At 44.0% G+C, this 19960-nt stretch overlaps 1 protein-coding gene across 1 annotated transcript in view; it reads right to left on the reverse strand.

Moving 5' to 3' along the window:
* The window catches only part of MAOB (monoamine oxidase B), a 116036-nt gene that overhangs the window by 13374 nt on the left and 82702 nt on the right, over window positions 1-19960 (reverse strand). The window contains exons 4-10 of the mRNA XM_030304906.1: window positions 19234-19338; window positions 18435-18526; window positions 11838-11979; window positions 10069-10218; window positions 8626-8785; window positions 2989-3085; window positions 1889-1942 (exon numbers count right to left, since the gene is read on the reverse strand). Coding sequence (XP_030160766.1) covers window positions 1889-1942; window positions 2989-3085; window positions 8626-8785; window positions 10069-10218; window positions 11838-11979; window positions 18435-18526; window positions 19234-19338 — 800 coding nt within the window. The remainder of the gene's footprint in view (window positions 1-1888; window positions 1943-2988; window positions 3086-8625; window positions 8786-10068; window positions 10219-11837; window positions 11980-18434; window positions 18527-19233; window positions 19339-19960) is intronic.

The raw sequence follows: 19960 nt of genomic DNA on the forward strand, positions 1-19960 counted from the left end.
GGTAGCTCTTAAGAAATTTAGTTTCATGGGGGAATTGGACATTAGCCAACAGTTAGCATTAGTCAGTTAAGGAATGACATTATAGTTATTTCAAGTCTGATTTTTATAGAACGCTGAAGGGAATCTTACAAATGATTTAGAGTCAGGCAATGACTTTCAAACGTAGCATGACAACCTACGAGAAAGACAGATTATTCAATAAGATGGTACTGGGACAAAGAGCTACCCATGAATGAAACCAAGTTCAAGTCCCCTGCGACTTCTTACACCAAAATATATTTAGGAGGACGAAAGAGCTTCAACATAATAGATGAAAATGAAAAAGTAATTGGAAAACGAGCGATTTTTACTATAATCTTGGAATAGAAAAATCTTTTCTGGGGCACCTAGGTGGCTCAGTTGGTTAAGTGCCTGACTCTTGATTTTGGCTCAGGTCATGATCTCATGGTTTGTGAGTTCGAGCCCCACATCGGGCTTTATGCTGTCAATCCGTGCTTCGGATTCTCTCACTGCCCCTCCCCCAGGCGCCCTCTCTCCCTCTCTCAAAATAAATAAACATTTTTAAAAGAAGTTTTTTCTAGGGGCACCTGGGTGGCTCAGTTGGTTGAGCACCTGACTTTGGCTCAGGTCATGATCTCACGGTTCAGGAGTTCAAGCCCCAGGTCGGGCTCTGTGCTGACAGCTCAGAGCCAGGAGCCTGCTTTGGATTCTGTCTCCGTCTCTGTGCCCCTCCCCCGTTCACGCTCTGTCTCTCTCTCTATCTCTCTCAAAAGCAAACATTAAAAAATTTTAAAAAATCTTTTCAATGTATACAAGACCATTCAGAAGCAATGATTTTAAACATTGATAAATTGAACTTCATAGGAAGTTAAAATTTTATTATAGCATCAAACAAATAAACCATAAACATGGTCAAAAGATAAACTGGGAGGGGCGCCTGGGTGGCTCAGTCGGTTAAGCGTCCGACTTCGGCTCAGGTCACGATCTCGCAGTCCGTGAGTTCGAGCCCCGCGTCGGGCTCTGGGCTGATGGCTCAGAGCCTGGAGCCTGCTTCCGATTCTGGGTCTCCCTCTCTCTCTGCCTCTCCCCCGTTCATGCTGTGTCTCTCTCTGTCTCAAAAATAAATAAATGTTTAAGAAAAAAAAAAAAAGATAAACTGGGAAAAGAGTTGTTGGAGGCACTGTTCCAGGCACTGGAGATCCCGCAGTGAACGGGCCAGACAAAACCTCCTACCTTCTTGGATCTTAATATTCCAGTGGCAATTTTTTTTTAGGTGCGTGGCCCCATCAGACCTCCATACCCCCGGCCAAGCACAGTGGTGGCCATAGTCCCAGAGGATGGTGATAACAGGCGGGGAAGGAATGCAATTCAGAGGCTCTTAGTTGGGAAATCCGCATCAGTGGTGGTGTGGGAATAAATAATTGGCGGGGGTGAACACTAACCGCTGGAAGAAACTGCGGCCTCCAGAAAAACTCGTCCCTCTGTATCTCTCATCTGTAACTGTCACACATCACTCATGCAACGACACAGCAGACTGCCCTGCCATGCAGTCATTTAGTCTACCTGGTTGTCTCCTTCCCAAGTACATTTCCTGCCCCTGGGCTATGTCCATTTCTGTATTCAAGATAGCTCCTTGCATGGTATCTTATGTACAATAAACTCACCAAGTGATCATCTGACTACTTGGTTCTCAAAGACCCTCATATTTAACATAGCGCCCCCGTCGCATTGGCGGCACACATATTAATAGGTGGTCTTTAAGTTACAAAGTGTAGTAAAATGGAAAGGCAGGCGAGTAGGCGGAAAAGAAGGAAAGAAGAAAGGAAAGGAGGGAGGGAGGAGGAAGGGGGGGAGGGAAGAAAGAAAGAAGAGTGATTTTTTTTCTTACCTTTCATCTTTGGTAAGACGTGCCAGTTTCCTGGCTTTGTGGGCAAGGATAAATCTAAAACACACAAATAAGGGGGGAAATTAATGGCTGCTTTCATCCTGGCCTCATTTCTACAGCCACACACGTGCCTCGAGTACAATCGAAAAGTTGACCAGAAGAAACACATTCTATACTAATTTATCTTGTTCAATGTTTTACTATTTACGTGCTGCGTCCTTGACATTGACAAGCACCTTCTAGCGTCTGGGATGTGAGGGACTAAACACAGATGATGGCCATAATTTCTGCCTAAGAAAATGACTATGATTGACCCACCTCCCCCACGTGGCTGATGGCCAACAAGAATGAGCCCTTGGGTCTCAAATGCTCATCTAAGGTTGGAGCCTTTTCAACTTCATCCAGCCCTTGCTCTTTGATTCTGTCCCCATGATGGTGTCTCCCCAGTGCCCAGACTTGGAAAATCTGCCTCCATTTGTAGCTCTATAATCGCCTTCAACTTAACAACTGGCTTTGATTTCCCTGTTGTCGCTCGTGCTTCTCTTGGAAATAAATTTGTATATATCTTAGGGCCCATGTCAGTTTCGGCTGCTTCAGGTAATCACCAATCTGGACTGGTTCTGACCACTAAGACATCCCCAATCTGTGCCGCTTTTCCCTGCCAAGCAGAGGGCTGAGCCGGCCTTAGATCCTCTCTAGCAGGACTTGGAAAATCTCAGCATCCCACCTAAGTACCATGGATGCCCATACGGCATCCACAAGAAGCCCTTTTAGTAAAACACTCCACATCATCTTTATATTATGCTTTCATAAAAGATAGGCCACCAAAATATAGCTACTCCCCAGCACTAAATACGAAGCAGAAAATGGATACAACAAACTTTAAAATATTTTTAGTATTCTACTTCTTTTCTAAATATCTATCCATTGGAACGCATTATTATTTTTTTCTAAAGGCATTAAGAATTTTTCTACTGCCGGATTTGGAGAATAGTGCCATTGGGTAAAAAATTATTTAACAATGTTTGGGGCACATTTATGAAGAGCCTGGGAATGTTTTGGCAACACCGAATGGCATCCACACCACCATAAGCATGCCTTACCCCATTATGGCGGCATAGTTGCCATCAGGTTTGGTATCATCCAACGTGTAGGCAATTGGAGCTTCCTCTCCTTCAATAATCATGGTTCCACAGTAATCTTGGAGAAGCGCAAAATGGAAAAAGGTATTCATCACTCTATCAAACTACCCAGAACAGTTACTGCGAAGCATACATTTTCAACTTAAGAAGCCCAAAGAAGCCCAACTTAAGAAGCTCCGTTGGTTAAGCACCCGACCTGTTGGGTTTTGGCGAAGGTCATGATCTCACGGTTCGTGAGTTCGAGCCCTGCGTCCATTCTCTTTCCTTCTCTCTCTGCCCCATCCCCGCTTGCGCGCGCTCTCTCTCTCTCTCTCTCTCTCAAAATAAATGAATAAACTTAAAAACATTTTTGTAAATAAAAATAAAAAAATAAAAAAAGAAGCCCAAAGGCCAAATATGTTACACTCTCAATAACGAAGGCAGACCAAACTGATGTCAAAAGGAGGGGTAAGTAGCCAACATTTTGTGAAAAATCAAACTGTAGACACCTCTCTGCACAGAATAAAGCAATGTGATGCTATGAATGACTCCAGGCCACAATTCAGTAAAATCTTATTTTCATGCTAAGATTGGGTCCTGTCCCATTTCCTCTTTCATAAGAAATCAGATAAACCCAAAGATGTGTAAAAAAACCAAAACAAAACACTAGTCAATTGTTGTAAAATAGAAGGGACTGAATGTTCACATTTTAGGGGAAGCCACTTAGACTAAGCCAACTGTTCTTGATTTTCTGGAGACAGGGCACAGAGTCCCAAACCCTCATTTCCTACACGATCTGCAGAACAACTCGCGAAACGTCTGCTCATTCCGGGCAAAAGTGCTTCTCTCAGTCCCCTCCATCATTTCCTAGCAAATCGGAGGTTGTTTGAATGAACTTAAGGTGGATCTGAAACAAATGTTGTGCAGAAAATGCAATGAGAGGGTTTGAAAAGGAGAAAGAAAAAACAGAGAACGGACCTGAAGGCTTTTTTGTACCTACACCTGCTTCTCTCTCTCTCTCCTTCCACATTCCCCCAGCTGTGCACCCGTGAGAATCAATGTCTCAGTCAGCCACTGCACGGAGGAGTGCTTGCCTACCGCTCCAGGGTGCAGGGACAGGAAAAATGTTGAGAAAAGCTGAAGTATGGGAAGAAGAAATGTCTTAAGTCCATCCAAGAACTCCAGAAGATTTAAGGATCCAAGAGAAATAGCCAACGAATCCTCCATTATAAGACGACAAGAAAGAAAAGACAAACAGGACAGGATGTGATAAGAGAAAAGAAAGAGGGGCGCCCGGGTGGCTCAGTCAGTTAAGCGTCCAACTCTTGATTTCGACTCAGGTCAGGATCTCGCGGTTCGTGGGTTCCAGCCCTGAATCAGGCTCTGTGCTGACAGTGCAGAGCCTGCTCGGAATTCTCGCTCTCTCCCTCTCTCTCAAAATTAAAAAAAAAAAGAGAGAGCCAGAGAAAAGAAAGAGTGCACACTGATGGTGTGTGGGTCAGCTGGATTGGACAGAGAGCTTGTGAAGGACACCGGCTGTCCCGAATGGAGGCCCTGCTTTTTGGATGGAGTGGTTCCTTAGACACCTCTTCCCAGAGCAATGCTGGCCTCTGAGAGAGCCATGCAGGCACACTGGGCAGAAGCGAAGGAACAAGGGGCAGAGAGAAGAGTCCTGTATATGCCAGGACAAAGAAGGAACTCTTGGGGAAGAGAAGACAATGATTCAGCGAGTAGAAGACATCTCTCTGAAAGAGGTGTAACATTCTCAGGGAGAAAGGAGAAGATATTACAGTCATCGGAGGTGAAAAAGAGGAATATGCATGCGAAAATAATTTAATGGGATTTTTTGAGTGTGGGGGTGTGGAGGGACAAGTTTAGAGAAAACGATCACCTTCCTCTGAAAGAATAACTGAAGTTCACCAAAGACACAACTGAAGGAAAAATAAGGAAGAATGTCCTATCAGATGCCAAACATATTATAAAGCCACAGTCATTAAAACAGTACAGCACTGGGGTGCCTGGGTGGCTCAGTTGGTGAAGCCTCTGACTCTTGATTCTGGCTCAGGTCGTGATGCCACAGTGTGTGGGATCGCGGCCCGCGTTGGGCTCTGCAGCGATATCGCGGAGCCTGCTTGGGATTCTCTCTCTCCTTCTCTTTCTGCCCCACTGGATAATATAAATATGTGCTCTCCAAACTGGGATGTGCACACATAGATTGCGCGCCTAGATAGCGGAGGAAGTTGTTCGAAATTCTGGCTTTTTAATCCACCTTTCCAAAAAAGTCTACTTTTGTATATTTTATAATTATAACAATGCATTTTCCAGAGGTCCATGTCCATAACTTAGGAATAAACATATACACTGGTCATCAATGTTTACGTTTTTTTTATGCATTGGGCTACAAACAAAATCTGGAGCCCAGCAACAAAGACAGGGGAAAGGGTTAATCCAGAAAAGCCCCACGTATATATGGGAGTTCAGTAGGCTGAAACCATCATAAACAAATTTTATTTTTTAAAATTTTTTTTTTTCAACGTTTATTTATTTTTGGGACAGAGAGAGACAGAGCATGAACGGGGGAGGGGCAGAGAGAGAGGGAGACACAGTATCGGAAACAGGCTCCAGGCTCTGAGCCATCAGCCCAGAGCCCGACGCGGGGCTCGAACTCACGGACCGCGAGATCGTGACCTGGCTGAAGTCGGATGCTTAACCGACTGCGCCACCCAGGCGCCCCCATCATAAACAAATTTTAAAGACAATCTGCAACATATACAGAAAACAGCTGAATAGGGGCGCCTGGGTGGCTCAGTCGGCTAAGCATCCGACTTCGGCTCAGGTCATGATCTCGCGGTCTGGGAGTTCGAGCCCCGCATCAGGCTCTGTGCTGACAGCTCAGAGCCCAGAGCCTGTTTCAGATTCTGTGTCTCCCTCTATCTCTCTGACCCTCCCCCGTTCATGCTGTCTCTCCCTGTCTCAAAAATAAATAAACGTTAAAAAAAAATTTTTTTTAAAAAGAAAACAGCTGAACAGGCAAAGGATACATAGGTAATTTACAAAATAATTTAATATAGCCTCAACCTTCTTTACAATTTTTTTTAACATTTATTTATTTTTGAGAGACAGAGACAGAGCACGAGTGGGGGAGGGGCAGAGAGAGAGGGGGACACAGAATACGAAGCAGGTTCCAGGCTCCGAGCTGGCAGCATAGAGCCTGACACGGAGCTCGAAACCACAAGCCATGAGATCATGACCTGAGCCGAAGTCGGATGCTTAACCAACTGAGCCATCCAGGTAGTTACCCTAGCCTCAAGACCTTCTTAATGACTAAAACTTACAAATTCTAGGCTCTCTTTATGCCCATGGGTCCTGTCCCTGTGCTTTACTAAAATCACCTTTTTTTGCACCAAATAAATAAATAAATAAAACTTACAAATTCTAGATAAATGGGATATTTTCCTCTATTGATCACCAAAATGTTGAAAATGTGATTAGTGGGCAAGGACAGGAACCCTAACAAAATTTTCAAACATCTACCCATGTCAATCGACTTCAAAATGCCATTTTGACAAATTTATCAAAAGGAAGTGGTCCTATACAGATTTGCGGAGCTATCTGAAGAATGCATTTTACTGCAGCATAGTTGGGTAATAGCAAAAACTTGGAAACACTTGACATGCTTATCAAGAGCAGACCTATGCGGTAAATTCTGATGGAGCTGTACAATGAAACACTGTTTATTCAGTTGTTGAAATGAGGTAGATTGATTGCCTGATTTTTATTTTATTTTTTAATTTTAAATAGAATTTATTGTCAAGTTGCCTAACATACAGTGTAGACAGTGTGCTCTTGGCTTCGGGGGTAGAGTCCTGTGATTCATCACTTACATACAACACCCAGTGCTCATCCCAACAAGTGCCCTCCTCAATGCCCATCATCCATATTTCCCTCCCCCCCAACCCTGATCAACCCTCAGATTGTTCTCAAAATGAGGTAGATTTAAATGCACTGATGCGGAGAAATGTCTGTGCTGTATTGTTAACTGAAAAAAAGCAAATATCTTGCTTAGTATATATCCCGTTTTTAAAAGAAATGTTTTTGGGGGCACTTGGGTGGCTCAGTCAGTTAAGCGTCCAACTTCGGCTCAGGTCATGATCTCGTGGTCTGTGAGTTCGAGCCCTGCATCAGGCTCTGTGCTGACAGCTCAGAGCCTGGAACCTGCTTCGGATTCTGTGTCTCCCTCTCCCTCTGCCCCTCCCCTGCTCACGTTCTGACTCTCTCTGTCTTCAATAATAAATAAATGTTAAAAAAAAATTAAAAAAAATAAAAGAAATGTTTTTGGAAAAATATAGAACATGTTTATTTAAAATTATATTTCCATGTAAATGTTACATATTATTTAATATATATTTAAAGTATATATATACTTATTTATTTATGAAGTGTATATATATATATATTTTAATACATATATGTACACATACATTTAAAGTATTATCGGGGCGCCTGGGTGGCTCAGTCAGTTAAGCAGCCGACTTCGGCTCAGGTCATGATCCTGCCGTTCGAGAGTTCGAGCCCCACATCGGCCTCTGTGCTGACAGCTCAGAGCCTGGAGCCTGCTTCGGATTCTGTGTCTCCCTCTCTCTCTACCCCTCCGCTGCTCACACTCTGTGTCCTCTCTCTCAAAAATAAACATTAAAAAAAATTAAAGTATTACCTGTGCATATGCTACATTTCTAAAGATAAACAACTTAAAGTTTTAGTAGTTGTTCCTTACGGGAGGATATGCCAGGACACATACCATAGGAGAGGGACATTTTTATTGTTTTTGTAAATTTTACTTTTAAGTTTTACAGATTCACTTCTGTAATTTTTTATTTTTAAAAAATGCTTATTTATTTTGAGACAGAGGAGGGGAGAACGTGAATGAAGGAGGGGCAGAGAGAGAGGCAGACAGAATCTCAAGCAGGCTCCCTACTGTCAGGGCAGAGCCCGATGTGGGGCTCGATCTCACGAAGCACGAGATCATGGCCTGAGCCAAGTCAGACGCTCAAATTGCCTTAATTTAATATAGTAGAATCTCAACACAAGTGAGAGGCTGCCTGGAAATTTTCAGAATCTTATTTTGGTGAATGACTCTATACACTCATACTTTAAAAAACTGTATTAGAAAGTAATAACTACTTCTTTTCTTTTCTTTTTTATTTTAGAGAGACAGAGGGCATGGGGGAGAGGTGGCAGAGGGAGAGTGAGAATCCCAAGCAGGCTCCACGATCAGTATGGAGCCTGATGTGGGGCTCGATCCCATGACCCTGGGATCATGACTTGAGCTGAAATCGAAAGTCAGACGCTCAACTGACTGAGCCACCCAGGTGCCCCAGTAATAACTATTTTCACAAGATTCTGTGGCAGGATAAAGCAAAACTTTACATATTAAATTATAAGAAGAGTCATATTCCAAGGGACGTGAATTCCGTGAGTTTGCGCCAATATGTTTTATTTGATAGAATTGTACTCAGAACCTGGACTAATGTTTTATACCCAGCATTCTAATAAAACCAGTTACATGCAAATACATGTCTTTGCACCAGGTTTCCCGGACCTTCTCCTGATAATACTCACCCTTTTTCCTCCAGAAGGGCTCTTTATAATAAACTATGCATTTGATGACTGATCCCAAAGGCACGCGAGTGATCAGCTGGTTTCTCATCATGGGCAGAGGGGGATTGAAATGGATCTTCATGCCCAGAATAGGAGGAATAGCACTAATCACATACTTAGCCTGAAAGAAAAACGTGGTTAAACAGAGTTCGTGGGTTTTTTTTTTTCCTAATGTTTCTCCTTTATTTTACCCTTGGCCCCCTTTGAGTATCTTCTCTTTTTTTTCTCCCCAAAGGATTTAAGTAATCTCTACACCTGACATGGGGCTCGAACCCACAGCCCCGAGATCAAGAGTCGCACGCTCCACTGACTGAGCCAGTCAGGTGTCCCTCAAGTGTCTGCTTAACAGAAAAACTGGAAGAATCATGTTAAAACCAAAATTAGCCCTTATTGTTCTCTAGTTTGAACCTTCCAATGACTCTCCATCACACCTGGAGTCAAAGCCAAGTCCCCCACACTCACCTCCAAGGCCATGCATGAAATGAACTCCTGTTACAGCTCTGATCTCCTATTAATCTTCCCCTCACTCCTTTGATCCTGCCACTTGACCACTTGCTGTTCCTTCATCATGCCAGGCTCACTTCTACCTCAGGGCCTTTGCACTGGCTGTTCCGTCTACTTGGAACACTCTTTCCTCAGAGAGCCACATGGCTCAACCTCTCATTTTATATCACCTTATGACCTTATTTAAAATTGCATGACCAATCCCCTCACCCTACCTTCTGACACACCTTCTTCTCCTTGCTGATTGATTTTTTTGCCATAGTACTTACCACTATGTGCCATACTTTGTATCTTTTTTTTTTTAATTTTTTTAAACTTTTTAAATTTATTTTTGAGACAGAGAGAGACAGAGTATGAACGGGGGAGGGGCAGAGAGAGAGGGAGACACAGAATCGGAAGCAGGTTCCAGGCTCTGAGCCATCAGCCCAGAGCCCGACGCGGGGCTCGAACTCACCGACCGCGAGATCGTGACCTGAGCTGAAGTTTGACACTCAACCGACTGAGCCACCCAGGCGCCCCCATACTTTGTATCTTAACCACATATTTGATTATGCCCTTTCTTCTTCACTAGAATGTAAGCCACATGAGGGCAGAGAATTTTATTTTTGTTCCCTGTTCTGTTCCCAGTTCCTAGAAGAATGCCAGACACATAGAAGGCACTTGATATTTATTAAATAAATATTTTCTTTGGTATCTACTTACATAGGAGCCCAATACAGAGGGTTGAATATGATTTTGTAACTCTGCCCTCTCCTCCAATATTCTGGTTCTCTTTTCCCTTCTTTCACACCCTTTTGGCAAAGGGAATGTCTGTAAAGTCTGGAATATTCTTGGCTTTATTTAAGCTTTGGTTATCAATGGGACTCTGGCCACTTCCCATAGTTAAGGGCTCTTGGTTACCTCATACACCTCCTGGTTTAGGGTCTCCACGAGGACATTTTCTCCTGTCTGGTCAATGTGGGTCACAGGCCTCTCCAGCTTCACTTGGTCCCCAAGGAGGTCCATTATCCGCTCACTCACTTGACCAGATCCGCCCACAAATTTCCTCTCCTGCAGAGAAAAGGGGACTCAAGAGATGGGTAGGAAATATAGGAATGGGTTTCAATTATTAAGTTGCTAGATTTTCTCATACATCTCTATGCGACACACGAAAGGTTGCATTTTGCTGTTGCCAATAGTGTCTTCTTTAAACAATTTTTTTAAATGTTTATTTATTCTTGAGAGAGAGACAGAGAGAGAGGGAGAGAGAGCACACGCACGAGCAGGGGAGGGGCAGAGAGAGAGGGAGACACAGAATCAGAAGCAGGCTCCAACTCATGAACGTGGGGCTCCAACTCATGAACCGCGACATCATGACCTGAGCTGAAGTCTCATGAACCGCGACATCATGACCTGACACTCAACTGACTGAGCCACCCAGGCGCCCCCCGCCAACAGCGTCTTTGGTCATTGTTTTCTAACTAGTGATTGCTGGCTTTGGACAAAATTACAGGCCTTCTAACAAGGTGACTGTTTTTTGTGGATTCCCAGGCTTCACCCTCTGCTGAACATCCTCAGCCTGGCCCCCATGTACCCACCTGCCCGGCCGCTGCCCCTGCCTCATGTCCCACCTGCATCCTTCGGTTGGGTGGCCAGGTCTGGTGAAGTTCCAGTCGCAGCTGGGCCACTGCTTGCCTGAGCGCACCTAAGCCTGTTTTTCCCTTCCTTGCTTCTCAGGCTGAGAACCTCCCTGGCCCAGCTACCCCCAGGCCACCCGACTCTCTGTTGCAGGCTACCGATCTCATCCTGGGTCAGGTGCCTGTTGCTTCTGAATGTTCTGCGTGGCTGTGCGCACGGTTGAGCTGACTGCTTTCTCCTAAATTTTCAGTTCAGTCATTTGTTTAAAATTTTATCTAAATCCAAGTTAGTTAACATAGAGTGTAATAATGATCTCAGTCGGGAGTAGCATTGAGTGACTCATCACTGACATACAACACCCAGTGCTCATCCCAACAAGTGCCCTCCTCAATACCCCTCACCCATTTAGCCCATCCCCCCACCCACAGCCCCTCCAGCAACCCTCAGTTTGTTCTCTGCGTCTAAGAGTGTCTTATGGTTTGCGGTTCAGTTGAGTTTTTAAGAGATTATTTCAAATAGGTCTGAGACGAAGGAAAAGGAGAGGAACAAAGCGATAGAGGAAATGGACTCAGAGAAGAAAGAGGGGGAGGAGGGGAAGCGGCGGGGGGTGGGGGGAGAATGAGGAAGGGGAAAGAAGGAAATTGACCACCAAGCAGATTATGTAAGATCTCTAATTCACTTCCTACTGGGCCTAGCACAGGGCTTCACACAATGCTGGGGCTCAGGAAGCAAGGAATGAATGAATGAATGAATGAGTGAATGAATGAATTTTGTGTGGTATGTGTGTTTGAGATTGAAAGTGCATTTCTGACTGCAAAAACATGTAGAGAGGTAAGCCTAAACTTAAAACCACATTGGCTGCTGGGCTCTCACGCTGTATACTGAACAGGCTGTCCCTTAACCGAAGCCACTCGGAGCTGCCATCGTGAAGTTCCAACGTCCGCGAGCCTGCCTCCTGCTTCATCCATCGTGAATACCATCCATTCATGATACCAATCTTTTATTTAGGCGTGGTGGTTTTCTGCTGGAATGGTGGGGGAGTGGATGGGTACCTGCCCTCCATTGGTTGTTGAGATGATCCTGGTCGTGCCCCCACACTGCTTCACATACCACAGGAACCAGAGAGCAGAGACCTCGTGGGTCTCCGCAGTGACACACAGGTTCACAAAGAGAGTGGCAAGCTGCTTGGCAGATCTGCTCAGGAAGAAACAAGAGCACAATGAGCAAACGTGGGAGGGCATCTTCTTCATACTCTGGAAATTATTCAGGCAATAAACTTACTTGGCTAACTGTAGCACAGTTTGGCTGTATTGTCACTAGAAATCGTCACTAGAGTCCAGTATTATAAAACATGACATCAGAGAGCTTGGGGGAAGGAGGTTTATTTTCCCCTTACCCCAAACGGCTTACTGAGACTCAGCTTGTATTCCATTTGGGGTGCTATCATGATTTCTCTCCGTATACCAGCTCCTCTTCCTGTGGTCCCCATCTCAGGTGAAAGGCAACATCATTCACCCAACTGCTAAGGCCAACGCTCTAGAAATCAACCCTGATTTCTCTCTTTCCGTCACTCGCCCCCCAAGCCACTCAATCAGGAAGTCACGTTGTCTCTCGCTACACCACTCCACCTTCACCACTACCAATTTAGCATCCTCTCTTGCCAGGAGTACTGCAATTATTTCTTCTAGACTGGTCTCTCCGCCTCCACTCATCATTTCCTGGTGTCCATTCATGACACTCAAAGCCAGAAGCTTTTTACCCACTCCCCACTGTGGTGTTCCTTCTGTAGTGTAAATCAAGTCATGTCCTTCTCCTGTTTTAAACCCTTCAATGGCATCCTATCAAAACCAGGATAGAATGTGGATTTTTCCCCTTTGCCTGCAAAGCCCTAAGTGACCTAGCCCGGGCCTCCTTTTTCTACCTTGTTCTGTACCCTCTCTACTTCTTTTTTATTTTAACATTTGTTGAGAGACAGAGAGAGAGAGAGAGAATGAGAATCTTAAGCAGGTTCCACACTCAGTGAAGAGCTTGACTCGGGGGTTCAATCCCATGACCCTGGGATCACGACTTGGGCTGAAATCAAGAGTTGGATGCTCAACTGACTGAACCACTCATGTGTCCCCCCTCTCCACTTCTTCTAATGTCTCCTCAGAAAGATGAACTCTTCTGGGTCCATGAAGATGAACACCAGCTCCCACATACCCAGAACCCTGGCATTCTCTATCACTTTACCATTGTGTGGCGTCTTTAGAACCCTTTTTGCTGTCTTAAATCAAATTTCACTGTGTTCTATTGACATTATAATGTGTCCCCCATTATAATATCAATCGATGGGAAGAGGAATCTTAATAAAATAGTGTCTGGCGCATAGTAAGCACTCAACAATTACTTGTTGGATGACTGAATGCATGAACAGTTATCAGTTAAACATTATTTTAAAATTACCAAGAATGTGCAAAGGATATGCTAGGGTGCTGTCCCAACCACAGAAACAGTCGCGAATATTTATTCAGTTATTTTAGTGTCTCATGGAAGATAAGCTCAAAGGATGGATAAGGGGAAAAAAGCAATTAACAGAGCATAGAGAGGTGAACTTTTGCTTGGGGCTGGCAGTTCAATAGTGGAAGGTTATATCGTATCTGGAGGCATACCAGAAAGTGAAGGATCTCATGTAACTCCAACGACTCAGTTATGGCTAACACTTTCTTCTTTAAAAATTTTTTAAGTGTGTATTTATTTTTGAGAGAGAGAGAGAGACAGAGCATAAGCGAGGCGGGGGTGGGGAGGGGTGGAGGTGCAGAGAGAGAGGGAGACACAGAATCCGAAGCAAGGCTCCAGACTCTGAGCTGTGTCAGCACAGAGCCCGATGCGCGGCTCGAACTCGTGAACGGCGAGATCGTGACCTGAACTGAAGTCGGACTCTCAACCGACTGAGCCACTCAGGCGCCCCTATCTAACACTTCCTAAAATTCACTAGTACAGATGTGTACTCTGAGACATCTTTAATAAGAATCAATCCCCCTTTTGGCTTTGACAGAAAGCGTGCATGATGTTACTCTGCTTATATCTGAGGCAGAGCTTGGCACCTGGTAGCGTTGACAGTGGGTGGGACAGAGGGAGACAATCCCAAGAACCGATGTGAGGTTCAAACCCACGAACTGTGAGATCGTGACTTGAGCCGAATGCTCAACCGACCGAAGCCACCCAGGCACCCCCCTACTCCCTGGTTTTCAAACCTGTTGCACTGAAATGTCATAACAACTCTATAAGACAGCAATTTGCTCCCAGGTTACAAGCCTGAAAACCGCGTCTCAGAGAGGCTAGTAAATATGTCTTACAAGGTGCACCAAACGGTATGACTTCACACCAGATCGTACCTGCTTCAAACCTCATGCTTTTAAGGCCTCGAAATGCTTTATGATGAGCTGACAGTCCCATTAGCCTGAAACTAGTACAATAATCTATGTTGAAGCGGCTTAAAGTTAGTTTCCTAAGATTCCTCACGATAACCGAAGGGATGGCGATTGTTGACCCAGGCTTTCTTTGCAAAGGCAATTTGTGGCATGTGTGTAAAGCAAACACCCCGACATTAGTTTGAAATATTACTTGAGGAGCGCCTGAGTGGCTCAGTCGGTTGAGGGTCTGACTGTTGATTTCGGCTCAGGTCATGATCTCGCGGTTGGTGAGTTTGAGCCCCGCGTGGGGTTCTGCACTGGCAGGGCGGGGACTGCTTGGGATTTTCTCTCTCTCTGCCCCTCCCCAGCTCGTGCTCTCTGTCTCTGTCTCTCTCGAAATAAACAAATAAACTTAAAAAAAATATATTACTTCAAAGTGAAAACATTCTTTGCTGTCTCCCCATGTCCTATTTATTTTGTTCCTTGACTTGTAAGTGAACTTGGGGGGCATGAGGTAAGGGGAGTAATAAATAACTAAAATTTAGCAGTGGCCCAGCTAGACGGCCAAGATTAAACACAAAAACACTGCTGCGATTCTAGTTATTATTGTTGCCAACTGGGTGGGAGACAAATAATCCTGGTTTGAAATGGAGGGAGATCTAAAAGTAATTCTCTTTGGAGGGCCAGGCCATTCCTAATCCTTTATTTGATTTGCTCTGGGAGCTTTAGTGAGAAAAGAAATGAGAAGAACAGGTCAAGGAAGCTTGTGCAATAATATTTTCATGTTCTTTGCCCTGTTGACTTTTTAGAAGATAAATGTTATTATATTTTTCTACATGAAAAATACATACACATTATATAAAATTTGGAAAATTCATAAAATAAGAAGGTGAGGGAATGAGTATCTTCCATATTTCTGCCCCCCGAAAGGTAATCACTGGTTTCATTTTGGGGCTTTTTTTTAGTTTACAGGCTTTGGAAAGTGTATTTACATAACCTTGACCACATTGTAAATTTAACTTGTTTCTGAAAAGTACTTTTTTTTTTTTTGAAAAACACTTTTTAAATGGTAATAACTGGAAGACTGATCAACATTATTCTTGGAACATATAACTGTGCTTTAGTTTGAGTAACAATAGGTTGGATATTTTGGGGATTATCTCCTTTAAAACAAGAAAATGATACTACGTAGATCTTGCCTAGGAAAATTTAAAAATTACCTTGTGTTCATGTAATCTTAGTATCTCAGAGTGTTTTATTTTGTCAACCAACAACCTAGAATATTCACGAATGGGGGGTTTAGGCCAAGGCCTATGGTAGAAAAAGTCAGATCTCTATAATCCCAAAGAAATACAATGCGTGCCTTCTTCAAGGAGCTTCAAAGCTCTCTTGGAAAAGAAAAAACCTTACTGACTTTATGAAAAGCGTTTTGTAATGGAAGTTATAAAATAAATGCAGATAATTAAATCCTCACTATATTTTGAAAATCTAATGTATAGAATTTAAAATATTGAAATTGCACTACAATAAAAATAAGTTGTATTGCAAACTGCATTCTCAAAAAAACCTGGTAAATAGCTTAAGCGTTTAAAAAGATATCATTGGGGCACCTGAGTGGCTCAGTCAGTTGAGCGTCCGACTTCAGGTCAGGTCACGATCTCACGGTTTGTGAGTTCGAGCCCCACGTTGGGCTCTGTGCTGACAGCTCGGAGCCTGGAGCCTGCTTCGGATTCTGTGTCTCCCTCTCTCTCTGCCCCACCCCCACGTGTGCTCTGTCTCTGTCTCTCAAAAATAAATAAATGTAAAAAAAAATTTTTTTTAAAGATATCATTAATAATAGGCATTGATTTCATGATAATGAAAGGATTTTACTATTCCAGAATTGGTTGTTTTCAAAGGTTGAAAATATCGGAGAAGCACAAAGATGTTTCCAACAGAATATTATATAATAATAAAAATTATGAAAAACTGGAGGTGACCAAAATGTCCATCAGGAAGATAACGGATACATGCACGATAGCACCTGCTTTCCATGGAATATTCTGCAATCATAATATATGATAGTTAATGAGGCATTTTTAATGACATGGATCAATGTTTGCACTGTAGTATTAAGTATTAAAAACATTTTGATGGATGTCCATTGCTTTTGCATTACATATATAGTTTCCTCTTTAAAAATGAGATCATATACGTGTTTAATATTATAAAGTTTTTCCAAGCCGTTAAATATTTTTCCACGACATGATTAAAAAAAAATTTTTGTGTGCGTGCATGCGCGCAAGGGGGAGGGACAGAGGAGAGAGAGAATCCCAAGTGGACTCCACACCATCGGTGCAGAAGTGGACACAGGACACAAACCCACAGACTCCGAGATCATAACCTGAACTGAAATCAAGAGCTGGGACACTTAACCCACTGAGCCACCCAGGAGCCCCTACAACATGATTTTAAAAGACCAGAGTATTCTAGTTTTTGGGTGCCCCATTATTGATTTAACCAATCTTTTGTTTTGGGACACATACATTTTCCCTTTTAAAATTAAAGCTTTGAATCTCCTTCTTTTTCCCCTTCTCCCTGTATGCCTTTCTCCTGCTCTTCTTTTCTCTGTCCTTCTTTTTTTTTTTATTTTTTTTTAATGTTTTTATTTATTTTTGAGACAGAGAGAGACAGAGCATGAGTGGGGGTGGGGCAGAGAGAGAGGGAGACACAGAATCCGAAGCAGGCTCCAGGCTCTGAGCTGTCAGCACAGAGCCCGACTCGGGGCTTGAACTCACGGACTGTGATATCACGACCCGAGCTGAAGTCGGACGCTTAACCGACTGAGCCACCCAGGCGCCCCTCTCTGTCTTTTAAGCGAAACTCTACAAAGCTGAATTTCTCTATCAAGAAGCATATAAACGTTATGTCTCTTGCTTCCATATCTTAGATTCAGATATTCCTACAAACTTGTTCTTATTTTCAGTTATCAGTGTCCAGCTCCCCTCCCCAATGCCTACAAAGTGAAGACATCAGGGGTGCCTGGGTGGCTCATTCTTGAGCGTCTGACTTTTGGTTTCAGCAAGTTTGTGAGTTCAAGCCCCGCGTTGGGCTCTCTGCTGTCAGCACGGAGCCTGCTCGGGATCCTCTGTCTCGCTCTCTCTCTCCCCTTGCCCTGCTCACTCTCTCTCTCAAAAACAAATAAACATTAAAAAAAAAAAAAATGAAGACATCAACCCCAGAACCAAACATATTCTCAACTGATGCTGTTTAGCATGGGAGGACAGTCTCCCTGAACATGGCTTCTGTATCTCTTACTTTGTTTTTCACAAATTCACCATGTGCTTGGATCCTTAGAACCCCTTCCTTTTTTCCTGGGGTCGGAGAGCAGGGAGGCCTCTCCATGTTGCCTGTCTATATCGCCTCCACAATTTGTATCCAGTTCCCAGCTCTGCCAACCAGAATGGAAATGTCTGAGTCCTGAATACTTGCTTTCAATGCTACATGTTTTTCAATAAAGGGGGCTGGCGGCGGGGGGGGGGAGGGTTAGTCCAGGCCTGCATTGTTTTAAGTTTTTTAATTTTTTGGTGTTTATTTATTTTTGAGAGAAAGAACGGCAGAGCGTGAGTGGGGGAGGGGCAGAGAGAGGGAGACACAGAATCCGAAGCAGGCTCCAGGCTCTGAGCTGTCAGCACAGAGCCCGGTGCGGGGCTCGAACTCCTGAATGGTGAGATCTTGACATGAGCTGAAGTCGGGTGCTTAACCGACTAGAGCCACCCAGGCAAGGCACCCCTGTTCTTTTTTTTTTTTAAGTTTATTATTTATTTTGAGAGAGACAGGGATAGTGTGAGTAGGGGAAGGGCAGAGAGAGAGAGGGAGAGAGAGAATCCCAAGCAGGCACCGCACTGTCAGCACAGAGCCCGACGTGGGGCTCGAACCCACAAAACCGCCAGATCACGACCCGAGCCGAAACCAAGAGTCGGGCGCTCAACCGACTGAGCCACCCAGGCGCCCCATAAGTTGTTCTACATAAAGATGGTGGCACATTCTGGTCTGTTCTGAGGACTTTGGGGGGGTAATACCCCCTCTGTGATGCATAGCTATTCTAAAGATGTCTAGACATCTTTAGGACCGAAGCCACTTCCAAGATTTCTCAGCATTCCATGGGGCCGAATGGTGTGGTTTTAGACACAAAGCAGTTCCAGAGCCATTGAATGGTGCCGCTAAATAAACCTGAAAGATGATCGGAGTAAATGCCTGCGTGGGGAGTCTTACTCTGTCCAGCAGATCTTGTCTAGCAGCTCCTTCATGGTCATGTGGTCCCACTCCTCTGCAAGGGGTGCCTTCCACGGGGCATCACTGGGGATCTACACTCAGGTAAGGGTTCGGGGAGGGGGGAAGGAAACACAAACGTAACTTTCCATTTTAAATAGCTCTCTCAATAGTATTAAAAACTCTACCTTGAAGAAGGAAAACGTAAGCTTTCCAAATTCTCCCAGTAAGGATTTTTACTGCCCAACCGAAGCGGTTTGTGTAGCGTTCCTATTATCGGTCTACACCACCGGATCCATATTTAATTTCCTGTAACACTCCCCGCACAATCAGCGGAGGCTACGTTGAAATCGGGCCACTTGCAAAAGTCGATGACCAAGTTACTCCTTTAGAGGTGGCATTCATAAATTTAGCTCTTTAACCAGGACCAGACAGCCGTACTAAGTCACACCTAAATTGGAGTTGCAGGTCAAGCAAGCTCCGTGTGTGTCAAAAGACCTTAGGAGTCTTATTCTGCTATGTCCTGAGGACTTTCTAAATTAGAAACGTCCTGCCAGGAAGGCTGAGTGCTATATCGTCTTCTCCCCCCCTTACCGGTGATACACAGACAGCACTCTGGTGGACGTCTTACTCGTTTAGAGGGTAGAAACAGGTTCATTCGCCCATTTCGTAAATCTGCACGGAGATACCTTCTGTACGAAGCCATACGCTAGGCATTGCTGATACATAATCCCTTCCTTCTCTTAAGGACTAAGCTTATGAAAAATACAAATGCAGTCAAAGAAGCTTTAGTGAGCTTTACCTCTCGTCCCATGTCATCCATCGTCCTCCAAAGGTTGTTATGATCTAGGTACACAATTGGGTTCCACACAGGTGGGAAGGGGCCCCTGAAGGGGTATGATTTGCCCTGTGAGATATAAGGTATTTTTAAAAGGAAACATTCACTATAATGTAAAAATACTCAAATTCCTTGTCAATTTGTGACATACACTTAAGCGTTTTAATTCCTTGTGTCCTTAGAACCCTACTTAGCTTTTCAGCATAGAAATTTCCAGCTCAATTCTCTGTTACCTAAATAAATTTGGTGCCAACCCCTCCAAAAAAACAATAAAAGGGTTTCTCTCTGAAATTAGAACCCCTACCACGAAACATTTAAATGCCGGTACATTAGTGGGGTTACCAAAAGTTATCTCATTTGCCAGTGATACTTGCAAATACCTCAGAGTGATGGGACCCTATGGGTCTGGAGGATCAGAAAATCACAACTATAAATGTTACACAAGGTAGAAGAAGATGAAAAACCGATTGTAGGGATGTAAGCATATGTAGGAAGAGCCATAAGACACAGCCCAGCAAGCTTTTCCAAGCAATCATAGGTGCTAGGTCAACAAGGAGTTCCCGGAGGAATTTCAAGGTCAAAGCAGAAAGAAGAGACAATTCAGAGGCACCTGGGTGGTTGACTTGGTTAATCGTCCAATTCGTGATTTCGGCTCAGGTCATGATCTCGGGGTCATGGGATTGAGCCCCTT

The sequence above is a fragment of the Lynx canadensis genome, chromosome X (genome assembly GCF_007474595.2).
Source record: "Lynx canadensis isolate LIC74 chromosome X, mLynCan4.pri.v2, whole genome shotgun sequence".
NCBI lineage: Eukaryota > Metazoa > Chordata > Mammalia > Carnivora > Felidae > Lynx > Lynx canadensis.